At 34.0% G+C, this 16,093-nt stretch overlaps 1 protein-coding gene across 2 annotated transcripts; it reads right to left on the reverse strand.

Moving 5' to 3' along the window:
* On the reverse strand, positions 1–8,668 carry LOC133689191 (kinesin-like protein KIN-UA). Of its 2 annotated transcripts, XM_062108984.1 has the most exons (20): positions 8,214–8,668; positions 7,883–7,983; positions 7,669–7,791; positions 7,053–7,238; positions 6,678–6,899; positions 6,412–6,568; positions 5,837–5,986; positions 5,671–5,759; positions 5,211–5,414; positions 4,684–4,830; positions 4,373–4,507; positions 4,140–4,271; positions 3,581–3,719; positions 3,364–3,456; positions 2,254–2,379; positions 1,997–2,122; positions 846–989; positions 569–697; positions 286–482; positions 1–192 (listed from the first exon to the last, which is right to left on the reverse strand). In XM_062108984.1, exons 1-19 carry the CDS (start codon positions 8,392–8,394, stop codon positions 322–324), a joined length of 2,745 nt encoding a protein of 914 aa, XP_061964968.1. In that variant the 5' UTR covers positions 8,395–8,668; the 3' UTR covers positions 1–192; positions 286–321. The 2 variants fall into 2 exon arrangements, with proteins under 2 accessions (XP_061964968.1, XP_061964960.1); XM_062108976.1 differs by having other exon boundaries at positions 1–482.
* Between the last annotated feature and the right edge of the window lie 7,425 nt (positions 8,669–16,093).

The raw sequence follows: 16,093 nt of genomic DNA on the forward strand, positions 1-16,093 counted from the left end.
TACTTTCAAGTTAGTGCTCACCTGTTCAGTTCATATACAAACAAATTTATACACTACCTACCAGCTATGAGGGGGAAGGTCTCACTAGGGTTAACAAGAGGGTAACTTGATCAACAAAGCTGTGCTCAAACTTACGGCAGACCACGGTACAAACCCGAGTATAACAAGACTTAGACAGGAGCAGAGCTGACAAGTTCTTATTAGCTGAAAGCCTTCCTGCTTTTTTTTTCTGTCAAAAGAGATCCATCATTTCACTAGGAATTAATTTTGTATTTGATGTGCTCTAGTTTGTCTTCAACGCAACCAGCCACTTCAAATTCATCAATGATCTATTCGTAGTCGTCTCATTTCAGCTTGGAAAGTGGGACTGGAAGTTAGCGTTCGATGGGCAAGTGTCCTTATATCCTCCCTCAAACAGTCTCGTGAAACACGAACCAGTTCCCAGAGTGCACCTCCGCTAATCATGTCTTTTGCATTCACTTCTGCATGGAGTAAAGGCTAGCATCTCAGCTGACATTCAATGGGCGATCAGCTTGTTCGAATTTTAAAAGAAAGGAAACAAAATTACCATGTTGTGCTAAGTGACAGAGCGCAAGCTCTACATGGTGCCTGATTTGTGAGGCTTCACTGTTAGCATTCTGTACAATCCATGGGAGCACTCCATCCTCAATCAAAAGAGATCTTCCAGTCTTGGTTCCTGCACAATTGAGTGCCGACATCACTTGGATTTTAACACGGCACAAACAATTTTGGGTACATAGTCTAGTAGACAATTGCACGACAAGCAGAGCAAACCAAATACAGACGAACTTAACCAAGGCTTCTTTCTATGCTATGTACCGTACCTTGAGTAGATGCTCTGGACTCGCACTTGGCAAAATTTGCTATTCCACGGGCAACTTGTGCAAGTACATCAGGATGCCTACATCTAACCATCCCTATCAAAGCCTTGATGCCACCTTCACTTCTTAGTTTCATCTGCAACTTATCTGAATAATTCATCATGGTACAAGGTTAAAGCTTACAACAGCATGCCAGCTGATAGGACTAACTTGAATAAATTTTTAATTTGGTAGTAGCCTTAAGTGGTAACAAAGCTCACATTCAAACCTCACATGTGCTGCCTCATCATTTTCCTCAGATTACTTGTCTATGTACAAAACTTGTATGAAACTGAACTATTTCGAGAACTAAAGCTATTTATATTTTTGTTAGCATTTGAAAACTTGAAAATTTCCAAAAACCTTAGAAATGTTAAGTTCAAGTGAATTGGCAGACCATACAGATTCTTGTAAACACACAAAACATATTTCTATAACAAAGATTTTTATATCAAGCTTCTTTGGATTTTTCTTCAGTTCAGATTAGACCATATTAATTTTGGCATAGCATTATAGCATGAGCTCAGTAACATGCTTTTATGCACTGTCCATGCAAAATAGGCTTGTCATATTGAATGAACAGTTGTACAGATCCCAACATGTACAGAAACCAGCCAACAAAATGAAGTCCTTAATAATACCAGCCTCGGGTAACAGCATCAACAGCTAGCTTAGCTGCTAAATTTACACAGCTCCCAAGTTTTTCAGGTAAATTTGGATGCTAAGGCAACTAATTCAAGAGAAACCACTACTTTACTCATCCAAGGAGGCGGATATTTGCATTTATAATCATATCTAGCTTTTGCATAAGATTGGATTCCTATTAATTTGCAAATGCTAATTTAAACCAGCTAAAGTTACTGATGCAAAGTACCTAAACGGGAACCAACAATTCATATAGAGTCAATTTTGTTCGTCTGTTTAAAGGGTGATTTCTAGTAGTGGTGAATGAGATCAGGGTTTGCTTATTTATTATTTCTTCCATTCCACAGTAATGCGAAACAAACTCTAATCAGATATCCATTTTTGGAATTAAGTAAAGCTTCAAACAAGCTTAAAATGCAGACAACTAGCAAACTCAGCAGAATAAACATCAATGGAGTCAAGAAGCTTACCATTGCCACAAAGATTTGCAATGGCTCCAGCAATCATTCGAAGTGTTTGAGGATCTTCAGCGTTGCCTGCTGTCATTGATAACAAACGAATGCCTCCTTGAGCCATTATTAGCTCTTGGTTGGTTTCTGATTGTATACATGAAGAACATGCACGAGGTGAAAACAAAATTTAAAGTACCCATGATAAAAGTAGCAAGAGTATCGCCAAGATATTCATGATAAATTTGATTATCTCCAGTAATGGATGCAAAACTCACCATTCATAGCAAGATTGGCAATTGCACCTGCTGCAACTCTATATATGGTTTCATCCTCAGAGCTTCTGAGCAGTGTCAACAAGGACTTAAGACCTCCAGCTCCTACAATCTTCTCTTGATTTGTTTCTGCATATTAGATGGGAATTGCAATCATTTTGGACAAATCTAAAAAGAAGCAGGGCCTTTTTGCCCTAGAAGTGATCATGGTGTTTGCAGAAATATAATTTTGTTGTGGTGTAGACTGTCAAAGGCAAATCTATCCAAGAAAAGGTGGTCAATAAATCGAAACAAATTATGAGAAGCAACTCTTAACATGACAAAACACTCATCTGATATTGCACAATAAAATTGAGTGCATAAATGTTACATTAGTATGCAATGCTGCAGTTCTTGGTAAAACAATATAAGATGAGTGAGGGCCTTCGAGGTTGAATTGTGCGATTCAAAATGCATGATTCATCTCTTGGTTTTCCAGTGTTTGTTAATGCAATCTTTCAATAGACATTTTGAGTTGATTAATCCATACTTCTTCCAGTAGAGTTTTTAGATTAATTAATACATCCTGTTGTGGTTATGTTAAACTTCTGCTTTGGGAACTTATGCATGTATAACAAATATCAACTTCTCAAGTTTAAGACTGTTCAACTTAGAAACAGGCCAGTTCTTAACATTATTTAATGACATGACAAAATAACAGTCCTTCGCATCCAATCTGCAATCCATAATATTGTCAAGGAGACAGGTTTTTTCCATTCCAAAGATGTGTCCCTTGCAACTCCATAAGTTCATAACTTAGCCCAGCATCTATTTCCATTCAAATAATCCCCCCAACTAACCTTTTTTATTCATCAAATCAAGTAGGCAGGGAATAAAAAAAGATAAAATAGATGTGAAGCTTGGCAAAGATTAAGTCTCAGAATCGATGTTCCCATTTCAAAAGCAATAAGCCTTTCAAGAGTTAGATGCTATCATGTTCACCAATATAAACTAGGACATGCATTAATAAGTTTGTGACACCCTACTAAAGAGTAGATCAGCACTAGCACAATTCTGAATAAGTTGGCAATGCCCATATAAAGAAGTTAAAGCAAAGTGTTGGTAGAAAGAAACCTTCAGCTGCCAGATTTGCTACCACCTTCACAGCATGAATTCGCACATCAGCATCTTCTGCTTCAAGCAAAGACAAGATCTTTTGCAATCCCACTGAAGAAGCATTGGATTTTGTAAGGAAAGTACAGTATGAAAGCAAATCCATTAACTACCACGTGGACCAAATTGAGAAAAAAAAAAAACTAATAAACAACCGGTGCCAAGCACTGACTGCTACCTTGTTCAAAGAGTTTAGCTATTGAGGCCTTTTGTCCATTTCCTGAATCATTGATCTGTGGCTGCCTAACTTGCAACATCAGAGAATCTAGACCACCAAGAACTTCTTCAGACCCTCCTTTATCAATTCTTCTTGCTGTCTAAAAGATAAACATGTCAGTCAGCCTTTGAACTATAGATACCATGTGGGTACATTAGCATGGATTCGATATGTGAACATTTATGCATTGGAAAATGGTAGAATAGATGCCTTTGTTGCCTGCTAATTTGTTACGAATTACAATAACTGATATTACAATCCATGGCAACCATCATCTCTCCCTATTTTCTCAGTTTAGGATTCAAGAAGAAACGATCACACCCGTAACAATTTAAATGCTTGTATTTGAAGTTTCCAGGTAATTACCAAGTTTTCTATCAACATAGACACTTATTTCCTCACTTTCTTCTATGAGAAATATTTTATTCTCGAAAAATTCTCAAACAAACAGTTCCTGAAGAAAATCTGATTCAAGGTAGGTTTCACTAAGCTATAGTTATAAATTGCTTGAAGAGTATACCTCATCAGCCTCAAAACTTATTTGCAAAAGCTGACTTTGCAGTGTTGCTATTTCCACTTCAAGTTTTTCTTTCTGACAAGCCTCATCTTCCAGCATCTTTTGAAGCTTTGAAATATCAGATTTTGCCGATGCCTAGTACATTGAAGTTATAGTTCTATATGAACCCAACCTGGTAAAAGATACAGATAACAGAAATTTAAGAAGTACTGGGAAGTAGAACTAGTCAAACAGACCTCTGACTTCTTCAATCCTGCGAGTTGACTTTTAAGGATATTAACTTCCCCTTCAGCAACCTTCCTCAAGAGAGTTTCCTTCTGAAGCTTGTTTTTCATTTGAGCAAGTTCCTCCATATTACCCACCCTGGAATCCTGTGAGTATGGGGGGGAAAACCAAAGGCTAAAAATTGTTAGTCAAACAGCTGGGGGCAGTGGATATACATCCACAGAATTTTGGAGAACTCTAGTAGTACTGTATGGAGAACATCAAGTAAACAAGGACACAATAAAAAGGAGGCATCACAAGAAGGTATCAATTACAGAACAACCTTTCCATTAGATATCGCATTTGAACTTTCATCTTTGAGTCCAGGTATGTTTTCTCCACCAGCATGCTTCTGCTGATTCATCATCCATTTCTCTTCTAGCTTCTTTATTGATTCCATATACTCTTTCTGATATTTGGTTCTTTCCTTCTATCAAAAGTGAACATAAGGAGTTAGCATATCCCATGCCAAGAGCAAGAAAATGCCAAAGGAAATTCGGGGGGGCAAAAAGGGCATAGGCAGTACAAAAAGTTTTGTTTTCCCACATCTACCAATCCCAAGAGAGATATGTAAACATCCAAATAACCACAAAATCCGAAAGTTGTGTCAGCATAAGTTGGTAACAAATTATTATCAGCATAAAGTTTAGAAAGGTCAATGTTTAAATTTTGCATTTTGAAATTATTGTGCATGTGACAATACAAGGCATGATTTTATTCTAAAACAAAAACCAAGCAACCCCTCCATGCTCTCTCTCTCACCAACATAAATGCCTGCACCAAATATTACTTCATTATTACAGCACTTACCTCCAATGCATCTGCATTGTTTCTTTCAGACTCTGAAATTCGATTTTGTGCTTCCATGGTTACTCTTTCAATTTCTTCCTCAAATGCTTTCTGCTGCCTTTCATGTTCTGCAATAAATTTGTCTAATTGTAGGTCTAACCTTCTAGACAAACTTTTGTAATCAAATTCCTCCTTTAATTTCAACATATTCTCCACCTTCATTGCCTATGAGAGGAAACAACTTTTAAAAACAAAACAAGCAGATTTTGCTAATAAGCGAACAATTAATACACTGTTGATTTTGTGTCTAAGCAACGTTCAAGGTATAGATATTTAATGGTGCCAAACATATCACTATTAAGATCACAGCACGAATGAAGTATGTCAAGACATAATTGCAAGGACTGCTATGTACATGACAGTAGAAAACAAAGAAATGAACTACACAGGCCAGGCATTGACTTCAGTTATTGGTACCCACTCTTTGTCCAAACATTATAGTACTTGCTGTTTCTCCTCGATGGCGGGGTGATGGACCAATAGTAATAACCAGTGAAGTCCTAGCTGTGCCTGTTAAGATTTCACAAAGTCAGGCAACACATATCATATAAGAAGATTAAATAATTCTATTAATGCAAATGTATTACCTCCAAATGAATCTCTAAGCAATCTAGTAAGCTTTGAATCACGAACTGGGACATGTGCGCTATTTTCTGCTAGAGCATTGATGCACTTCCCTAGTGCAATCAAAGAGAGATTGATGGATTTGGCTTCCTCCAATGTGTGCCCCTCGCTCCCTGCCAAATAATGGATGAGTAAACAAACTTTAACAAGCAAAAGAGAGCTGGACACTCAGAAACATATACCTAAAGAATGGCCCATAAATAAGCAAAACTAAAATGAAAAGGGATGAATATTTTCTTTTTTAAAACTGATAAAAGTTGACTAATCAAACCATCTATCAATAATTACATACCTTTTGCATCCCCCAAGCCACCATGCAGGAAGCAAAATTTACCAAAATGATAATTGGTTGTCTAATTTAGAAATGTATTGATAAGAACAAATTTTCCACATGAATGAAAAGCTGTGTATTGATAAGAACAAATTTTCCACATGAATGAAAAGCTGGCATATATACGAAGAAAATATTACTAGACCATGTTAACATGAAAGGCAGGAAGGGGGCACTTTTAATGTCCATTTCTTGATTTCACGAAACCTGATTTATCAATTCGCTCTGAACCAGCAAGATCTACTATGACTAGCTTTCCCTTACGAACAATAGGAGGCTTCAGAATTTTAACCATGCGGGAGTTGTTGCCATTTTCGCTTGAAAGATCAGAATCTCTTCCCCTGACAGATCTCTTTACATGTACCTAAAGCATTTGCGATGTCTATTTCTGGTCAAAATCTCATTTCCAATAGGATTGCTGCAGTTTCAAAAGCACTAGAAGCATCAAAAAGTGTATAAGCAAATTTATTCACCATCAGCATAGCATGACTACGGGATGATTCGGCATTCAATTTTGTATTTGCAGCAAAGCGGTGAGCTTCTCCTAGTCGCAATAGTTCAACAAAGCTCTGCTGATTCCTTATTTCAACTAGGCTAGCCCCAGGAAGCGAAACATCTCCACTTTTTGGGTCTTCCACAATAGAAATGTTGTCATTAGTGGGATTGAGGAGGTCTTGTATGGTCTCCATATAAAGCTGCACATTTTTTAAGAACAGGAATATTAGAGATCCTAATTTGGATCTTGTAAAATTCAAAATACACAAAAAATAAATAAATAAAATAGCATAGATATTGAAGGAAAATTACAGTATCATGCATACAAAAATAATCATTGTAGATCCAACAACCTGCAGATAGGATATTGAGACAGAATTGGTCTCTAGAGAAACATCTGCTAATATGTCCTCCATAGCACGAACCATAATTCCACGAGCAGCTGTGTCTTCCTCTCCAAGCCGTCCAAGAGTATATGTTTTACCGGTACCAGTCTGCCCATATGCCATGACTGTCCCATTGTATCCATCCAGAACACTCTGCAGTAGCAAATTACAAATTAGCATGTCATCGCAATCCCATGAAGGAAAGAAAATTAAAAGACATAGCCTTATTGAACACATAAACTAAGATCATTGTCTTTATGATTCGGTGCTACAAGCAGAAGAAGTGAAACAATTAATGAAGTTCATGACACAACATTAAAAACGAGCATCTGTAGCAACATTAATTCTAAGTTCCATCACAAATAATGAATCAGAGACTCTATTAGAAATTATGCATGCGGGAGATCCAACTAATTGAACAATTTCTAACTCTATTTGTGGAATTGCCTAATCAAGCATGTTCTGATAACATTGCTATTTTGTGACAGTGAGCCCCATTTGGGCCAGTAAAAGGCATCTGAAAGTGGTCCTAATTATAAAGCTTCAACTAAATCATAGAACTCTAAACATCATTTGCTGATACCTCTACAACAGGCTTTGCCACAACTTCATAAACACGTTTTTGCGATGCAAACTCAGTCAGCAATTCATCAAACTCATATGTATCAGAATCCCAGTTGTTCTTCCGAAGTTTCAACCTCTTAACCTGAAACCAAACCAAAATTATAGTTAGGTACAAACAAAAAAATTCACAAAAAAATCACAGGCACATTTAAACAATTTTGTTCTAAAATTACCTCCGGCTGTAATTCTACACAGTCAGCAAAATCAGCATCGGCTACCATTTCCTCTGCATTTCGCGGTCGCAATCTCACTGCTACCCTAACTCTTCCAGGAACTAAAAATAAATAAACAAATAATATCAACATCAACTCGATAATTAATTCATCACTCAATGAATTAGAAAATCATTAAAAACAAGAGAATTCAAATTAAAGACGCAACCTCTTCACACACAAAAAAAGAAAAAGAAAAGAAAGAGTAACGTTGCATATTAAAGAAAATTAAAAAGAAATCAGAAATAATGCAAGATCTCGATAGTTAAAAGAGAAGGCCAGAATAATTAACCTCCAGTGTCATCTTTAGCAGCGCCAAGAGCAGCAGGAGCGCTCTTACGTAATGACTTGGATTTAAGTGAGTTTTTAGGGTTTGAATTGACAGAGGGAGGCCTCTCCACTTTGTTATTGTTAGTGATAAGTGAATTCTTACTGTAATTGCCATTTCTATAAATACTTGCCGTAGTAGCCATAGTTAATAGCTCAGTGAGTGAGTGAGTGAGTGAGTGAGGGAGCGAGCGAGCGAGGGAGCGGGAGAGTGAGCTCGTAAATCTGATTTCTCTGTGTCTCTGTTTAATTTTATGTTTGGCTAGCGAGAAAATTTAAATGGAGTTGCGGTTAGGGAGTGGAAATGAAGTTACTTGGAGAGAGGAAAAAACGGGAATCGTGTGTGAGGTTTTTCATTTGAGTTTTTAGAGGGAGAAATGGATTGTGGGACCCGGATTTCCCTCTCCATGTTTTTAATTTCTTCGTGATTTAGGCGTAGGTTACAGGAATGCCCTTGCTTAGATTACGAGAAATAAAGAAAGAGTGTGTTTTATAGTTGTGATTTGCGTGGCGGTGCATTTGATGTGTCGTGTTAGAAACCATTTGGTTCTTAAAAATTTTAATTTTTTATTATTAAAATTTAATATAATTGGTATATTTTGGATTATTTTGATATGATGATATTAAAAATAATTTTTAAAAAATAAAAAAATATCATTTGCATGTATTTTGATATGAAAAGTTATTTGAAAAACAACTACTACCACATTATCCAACATACTCTTAATGATGCGTGATCGATTAGATGACTAAACTAACCATGTGCCCTCTTTTATTTTATAATTTTATTATTGAAGTTTATTTGTAAATTATATTTCATTTGAAAATATATAAAAATAATATTTTTTATTTTAAAAAAATTAATTTTGATATTAACATATCAAACCGTAAAAAAATAAAAAATTTAAATTTTATTTAACTCCTATTTAAAACACAATACCAGATAAAGATTTAACGATGAAGAGTTTATGAATTTTAAGCAGTGGCATGATTTTATTTGAAGAATTTAAAACATATCACCACAAATTTAAAAGGTTCAGGCACAAGAAAGCAAGCATGAAAAGGCGCAAAAAAGAAGAAGGAAAAGCTGAATAACAAAGTATAAAAAGGGCAAAAGGGGAAACAAGAATGCAAATGAAATTTTGAAAAATGTTGCTGCTGCTGCTATTTGAATGCAAAGCATTCAAAACCCAAAGGTGCCAAAAAGTGTAATAGCCGAAACATTATTTATGGTCATCCTCTCTTGTTTTTTATCGATCGAGGTAAGCTCAACTTCGGAGGAAATCTCTTACCTTATGATTCAATCAACTGTCCTTTCAAATCATACGCTCACACACACACACACTTTAGCTTTGTTTTCTTATTTTCCATTCAGGTCCAGTGATAAAAAGCTTTGCAGACAATAAAAAGACAATGATCCCACTCAGGCCTCCCTGGAAAAGGAAGAAACTTTCGCTGCAGACATGGGACTCCTGATTGGACTATCAAATAGTTTTGCGCGTCCTTCCTTTTGTGTTGTCAATTTAAAAAAAAAAAAACAAATTAAGGGGTATTTAGGTTATTTTCTAGAACAAAATTAAAATATAAATTAAAAAATCTATGCAAGCATCTAATCAAATAAACTAATAATTATTTGTGTAAATAAACAAAAAAAAATGTTGTTTGTAATAACCAAAAAAAACTAAAAAAATTGAGAAATTAATATATAGTTTAGGAACAATTTTCTTTTTCAATTTGTTATTATGGATGAGGAGATATATACCTCACACTTAACCTCCTAAGTACATGGCTATCCATAGACCGGCCATTATAATACGTGTCTATTGAAAAAGTATTGGCTAGAAAAACTAGAGTGGAGGAGGAGTTGAATGCCTTACTACCTATGGAACTGAGGAACGTGACAAGCCTTTTTTCCTATACCTATATACACGTTATCTCTTTTGCACTATTAATCTTGTCGTGACCTCTCTAAGATTCATGTATATGTTCAAGGTTTTTTTTTTATATTCTCAATTGTTAGATCTTATTATGTTTGCTCTACCTCCTTCTTCTATAGATGAGTTACCACTTTTTTTATAGACCAAAAGCTAGATTTTTTAGATGGTGAATTGTCCCTAAACTAAAATTCCCTTAGAGTTAGTCTCCTTCTAGGTTGTTTTTTTTTCCTAGGTCCATCTACATCAATAAAAAATGTAAAACATATAAGAAACAAGTATAAATATAATTACATAAACAAATATAAGACAAAGTTTTCTAAGAACAAACCCATTACACTCTCTTCCAGCTTGTGCCTCTTTGTTAAGTAGTTGATGATGTATTTAGTTATAGATTGTTATATGGTTAGTCTTGCTATAAAAAACCTCGGGCATAGGGATCTCGAGTAAAAAAAAAGGTATAAAACTAGGTTAACACATATACCCACTAGCACATCATGCCAATTGATAGTAATACATAAATATTACAAAAAATAGCTTGCCCCATATTACCTTATATAATGTTTTAAGGTAGTTATAATGGTCTATCCATTCAAGTTCAACTAACTTGCAAAAATGTTGTAATAAAATGACACACTTTATACAAACTATAACAATGAAAATTTATACCCCTAATTAAACATATATAAGGAAAGTATTATCTCTTGCCCTTTATATGATCACTCTCAGGTTATTTATTAGTCCTCTTAGCTCGAAAAAGAATCATGCTCATATGTCTCATTCTCAGTTGGGCATTAATGTCCTTTGTTTAAGCCATTATTGTTTTGTTAAAGTATGTGTCCTCTAATTAGTCTTTGGGTTGTCTAACCACTCTAAGGAGTTTCCTAATCTTCATGAGGGTCTATCAACCCTCTCTTGGGTTCTTTAACCCTATATCCAGAGTTTTTTTGGACCTTCTCAATTAGGATAGCCTTGGATTCACTAGTTGTCTTGGACGGATCTACCATGACTTAAAAAACTTAATTTTTTAGAATAGTGCTAACCTTAAACTGAGTTTCCTTGTCAAATTATAGTAAAAACCAATAGAAAATGTTGGCGCCATAACTTAAAATCATACCCAAATTGCTCTATAATGAGCGAAAAAGGAACAAAAGCAATTTTATGGTGATTTTAGGATGGTTTTATAGGTTTTTATGGTTATTTGGTGGTTGGTGTACAAGGTTTTTGATAATGAATACTTGTTTGAAATCTCCAAACTAAGAGAGAATAGAAGTTAAAAAAAGAAAAAGAAAAGGATCAAATATTATGATTTTATGAAAGTGATACAATGAGGGTAGTTGCAAGCCTTATATAAGCCTATAAACCATTAATAATAACCTATAATTTCTCGATGATGCCTCATTTGTCAATTTTAGAATTTAAAAAGTGCCAACCTTTTATCTCCTTATCATACGATTACACTTTGGCTTTTGATATTTTCCTCGTGCGTTTTTTCATTCTAGTCCATAAAGAGATGAACATATACTTGTGTTCAAGATTAACTTGAACACGAGGAAATTACCTTGTATGATCCTGGACAAAAAGTCCTAGAGAGCTACTAATAGGCTTAATCTTAGCACCATTATTTTAGATCTTAAAATGAATGCATCAATGATAGACTTAAGATTTAGACAATGATTGAGCATAAAATATGAGGCAAGGTCAATCAAGATCACCAATTTAAAGGTTGATGAGTCAATGATCCTATCTATACACTCTACGAACAAATAGGATTTACTTCTCCTTCTAGGTCCATGCCATAAAAGGTTACATGGTATCCAAGAAACATAGATGACCCAACTTGCATGGTCTTTAAAAAACCCAATTGACTCAACTATCATAATCTCTAAAGTGGCCTAACTGACCAACTACATACAAACTTTTTTTTGGGCACGGGGTGTCCTTTAGAGGGGTAAGCCTGAACCTAATTTTCGTATCCTTGAACAGGATTTCCCAAACCTAATTTTATTCACCTATCCTTTATGTAATTAGTACTTAGCATTAAATGCTAATATGAACCTTTTACAATAATTGAGCCCACAAAACGGTGTTAAGGCATGTTCATGTCAAACCATGACTCACCTAACACTATATTTTCTCAATCAACAATGTAACTACCAACCATTAAAAGATATTATCTTAAATAATTACCCACGAACTAGGTTAAATAATGCTTTTCTATAAATACCCATGTTGCAGCTAGCACATATTTTATCATAGGAATAAGTAGGAAATAATAATTTCATAGCGCCACCGAGAATGTTATATGACTTAGTTTTTTATTTGAACCTAGATCTTAGAATATTCAATCAACTAGGTATAGTTATCATTTTTACACTCTTTCATTAGTAACATTGGCCTGAGCAATCTTTTTCTTAGGATTTGTTTTCTTACCTTTATTTGTATAATCTTTGACTAGATGTCCAGTCTTGTTATAGATAAAACACTTGCCATTGAACTTTTTGGCAATTCTTTTACCTTTCACACCAAGCTTCTTTTGATTTTTATTGTGAAACTTTACTGCTTGTTCCATAATATTTTCTTTTGGGGCATTAGAAGAGTTGATTCTCTTTTCAAATAACTTATTGTCATCTTCTATCCTCAACCTCAGAGGTTTTTAATTATCATCTTCTTGCTTTTATACTTAAGATAGTTCTTAAAGTTTTTTCAAGATTATGACAATTTTTCAATGATTACAGCCATTTGAAATGACTCACTTATAGACATATCTTTAACATTTATATCATGTAAGATCAGTTGAAACTTCTGAACTTGGTTCATTACAGTCCTTGAATCAACCATCTTGAGATATAGAAATTTACCGACTATGAATTTTTTCATATCAATATCTTTGGCTTTGTATTTTTTATCCAAAGTTTCTCATAGTACTGTTGTAATCTTGATTGAACTATACACAGCATACGATGTATTGTCCAATTCATTCAAGATGTAGTTCTTAAACATGAAATCAATATGATTTCATGCATCCACAATCACTACGGTAATAAGGTCAGATTCATTTTCTAATGAATTTGGTGCTTTCTTGGTTAAGAACTTTTTCGAGTTCAAGATGGTCAGATAAAATAACATCTTTTGTTGTTACCTTTAAAGTTTAATCCATTAAACTTTTCAGGTTTCTCATCATGTACCACAAAAGGTGATGATTGAATCCTCACTATTAAAGTAATACTTGTTGAGTAAAAGGAGTAGAAGACATGATATAATCTATAAAAAAACAATAGTCAATAATATTTGTAAATAAATATTGTGACTCCACAATAAGCAAGTAATAAAATAAAAACTTGTAAAAGAGCAACTTTTTAAATAAAGATATTTAAAATATGCAAGATAAAATCCACAATCATTCATTTTATTGGGTTACTATGTTAAGTCATATTTTGTTCACTAAGATCTATTCAATTATCATTATTTCATTTACAAACTGTAACATATACAAAAATAGTATCATGTGAATAATATTTTCACTAACCTAAGAAAGATTGGAGGGGTCACAAACAGTTTCGTTTAAAACTCAATCTTCTTAGACAGAACTTCCTAAACTGTATCTATTCACCACACTAACTTTTTGTATATGTGAACAAAACCGGCCAGAAACTTTTATACCACTCTTATAGAGTATAAGCGAGATAACTTAAATTATCATAAATAAATCAATGATTCACTTATTGAAAAATATAAATTAATAAGATTTATGACTTGCATCAAACCATCCAAATAGCATGAAAAATAATTTTAGAAGATAAACTATAACTTTAAAACAAAGATATATAGCAACCTTCTAAAATTAAACAAGAACAAAAAAAAGCATACCATACCAAAAGATTATAGATTAAAGTAAAAAAAAATTATATATGAGAACATAACAACTTAAAAGAAAGGTAATCAATAACTTAAATTGTAAAGATGTTAAAAACCTCTTTCACGGTTAATCTATATAATAGTTTTTATAATTATTTTTTTTCTTACACGATAAACTAAACAAGGTCTAATATAAAAAGGATAAAGCCTTAAGATTGTAAGATCAAAGTTTATATATATATAGTAAGCAATGATATTTAGTTTATCATAACAAGGCATGTTAAACATAAAAAAAAATTCAAGGAAGGCCTAGAGTTCATACAAATTTAAATTTATAAGCATACAAAATATATCTCATGACAAACATGTTTTCAACATAAATATAATAATATAATACTAGCTTGCATTCTAATAATAAAAATATATGCTTAAATTAAAACAAAGAAGGGTATTTTTTGTTAAAACACTTTAAAGTAATGAAATTTTTATTGTTGTTAAGGATGAATCATTTGTTCTTAAGGCTTTATTGTATCTCACTTGTTCACTTTTGTAATGTCTTTCAAGATTCTAACGTAACCATCTTGTTTTAGATGCATTTTTAAACAAGATCTTTGAACTAAAGAATATAAAACTCAAATATCTCTCAACAAGATGAACCTAAACTCTAGATTTGGGAGGAAAATTAAAGTATAAAACAAAAATAAAAACACTAAAAATGAGATGAGAAAGAATATAAAAGTATGAAAAATTTAAGTTGAAAATTCTTCATTCCCCTTCTTTTCTTTTTATAGTGAATTTTAGAAATTAAAATGATGAATAATTAATAAAAATTAATTCTCATCATTATTAATATTTGATTAACCATCATAAATCAAGAATTAAATCTACAAAAATTAAGGGTTCTGAGTGGAAAAACAAAAAGGTTATTTGAGATTAATTTTTCATTCACAAATAATTTATTTAATTAAAAAAAATTCCAACAATTAATCCTCCAAGTGATAGTTCATAGTATTACAGTTCATAAAGAAATCACTAGAGACAGAATATCCTTATGACTCCGTAGCCAATTTTGACTACAAGTTTTCAACGTCCCTACTTCGACCGAGCTTGACAAGTTATTTCTTCACATGGGACGCGGTTCCATTGTAGCTTTGTTGTATATTGATTCAATTTCCTTGCTGTAACCCTTCGACGTGATTTCAGTTTGAGAAAACTCCAGAAACTATCAAAACCAGAAAGCAATTCGAGCCCCCAACAGGCAACACCCTTGCTGGATGGCTGAGATATTTGACTATTTCAACTTGAAAAATAGCAATTCAAACAAAATTGAGTAAAAAGCTAAAGGAGCACGGACAAAATACAAGACTGGACTTGGACAGGTTCAAGGCTGACAATTCATTCACAGGCCGCCTCACATCCTCTCACTATTTCTGTTGCAATGGGGCCTAGTAGCAAGAACAGAGACAGAATACAAGACAAGACTTGGTGAGGATGAAGACCGATAAATTGTTTAGTTGTGTGCCTGACAGGTCCTCTACCAACACGACACGGATCCTGGCTAGAAAGCTTCTACCCTCACTGTTTCAATTCGACAAGCCAGGGTCAAGCGGCGGCCGTAATACCAGGTGCTTCTGTCATACTCTAGGGTCCTGCTAGTTGCTTCGCTTCTGCAGCAGAATCTTTTGCATTTCCATTTTACCTTTTTCTCAATCTGTGCATTCCTATATCTTAAACACATGCTGCTAATTATATGAACCTCCGATGATGCAATTTCACTGAGTTCAACTTCAACTTCATAAAAAAAAAAATGAATCAAGTAGCATTAACTAGTCCAGGCAATATGAAGGAGAAAGCAGGAACCACTCCAATATTGCGATCTCTGAATTAACCTTATGGAAGGGCATAATTAACCTTTACCTGTACATACAGGAGAATGACAATAAAATGTAGCATAAACCTCTATGCTTATTTGAACACCCAGGAGGATTCAATACTTCAATTGCCATGGGAAGAATATTCAAACGGAGAACAGGCAATCAGGGAGAATCAAACA

The sequence above is a fragment of the Populus nigra genome, chromosome 1, assembly GCF_951802175.1.
Source record: "Populus nigra chromosome 1, ddPopNigr1.1, whole genome shotgun sequence".
NCBI lineage: Eukaryota > Viridiplantae > Streptophyta > Magnoliopsida > Malpighiales > Salicaceae > Populus > Populus nigra.

What these genes read in the sequence shown, in the direction of transcription:
- LOC133689191 (XM_062108984.1), bottom strand. Translation starts at nt 8,394, where the DNA reads ATGGCTACTACGGCAAGTATTTATAGAAATGGCAATTACAGTAAGAAT. An exon ending in TGCTAAAGATGACACTGGAG is followed by an intron (nt 7,984 to 8,213) that starts GTTAATTATTCT and finishes ATTTATTTTTAG; the next exon opens with TTCCTGGAAGAGTTAGGGTA. An exon ending in AGCTAAACTCTTTGAACAAG is followed by an intron (nt 3,457 to 3,580) that starts GTAGCAGTCAGT and finishes ATGCTTCTTCAG; the next exon opens with TGGGATTGCAAAAGATCTTG.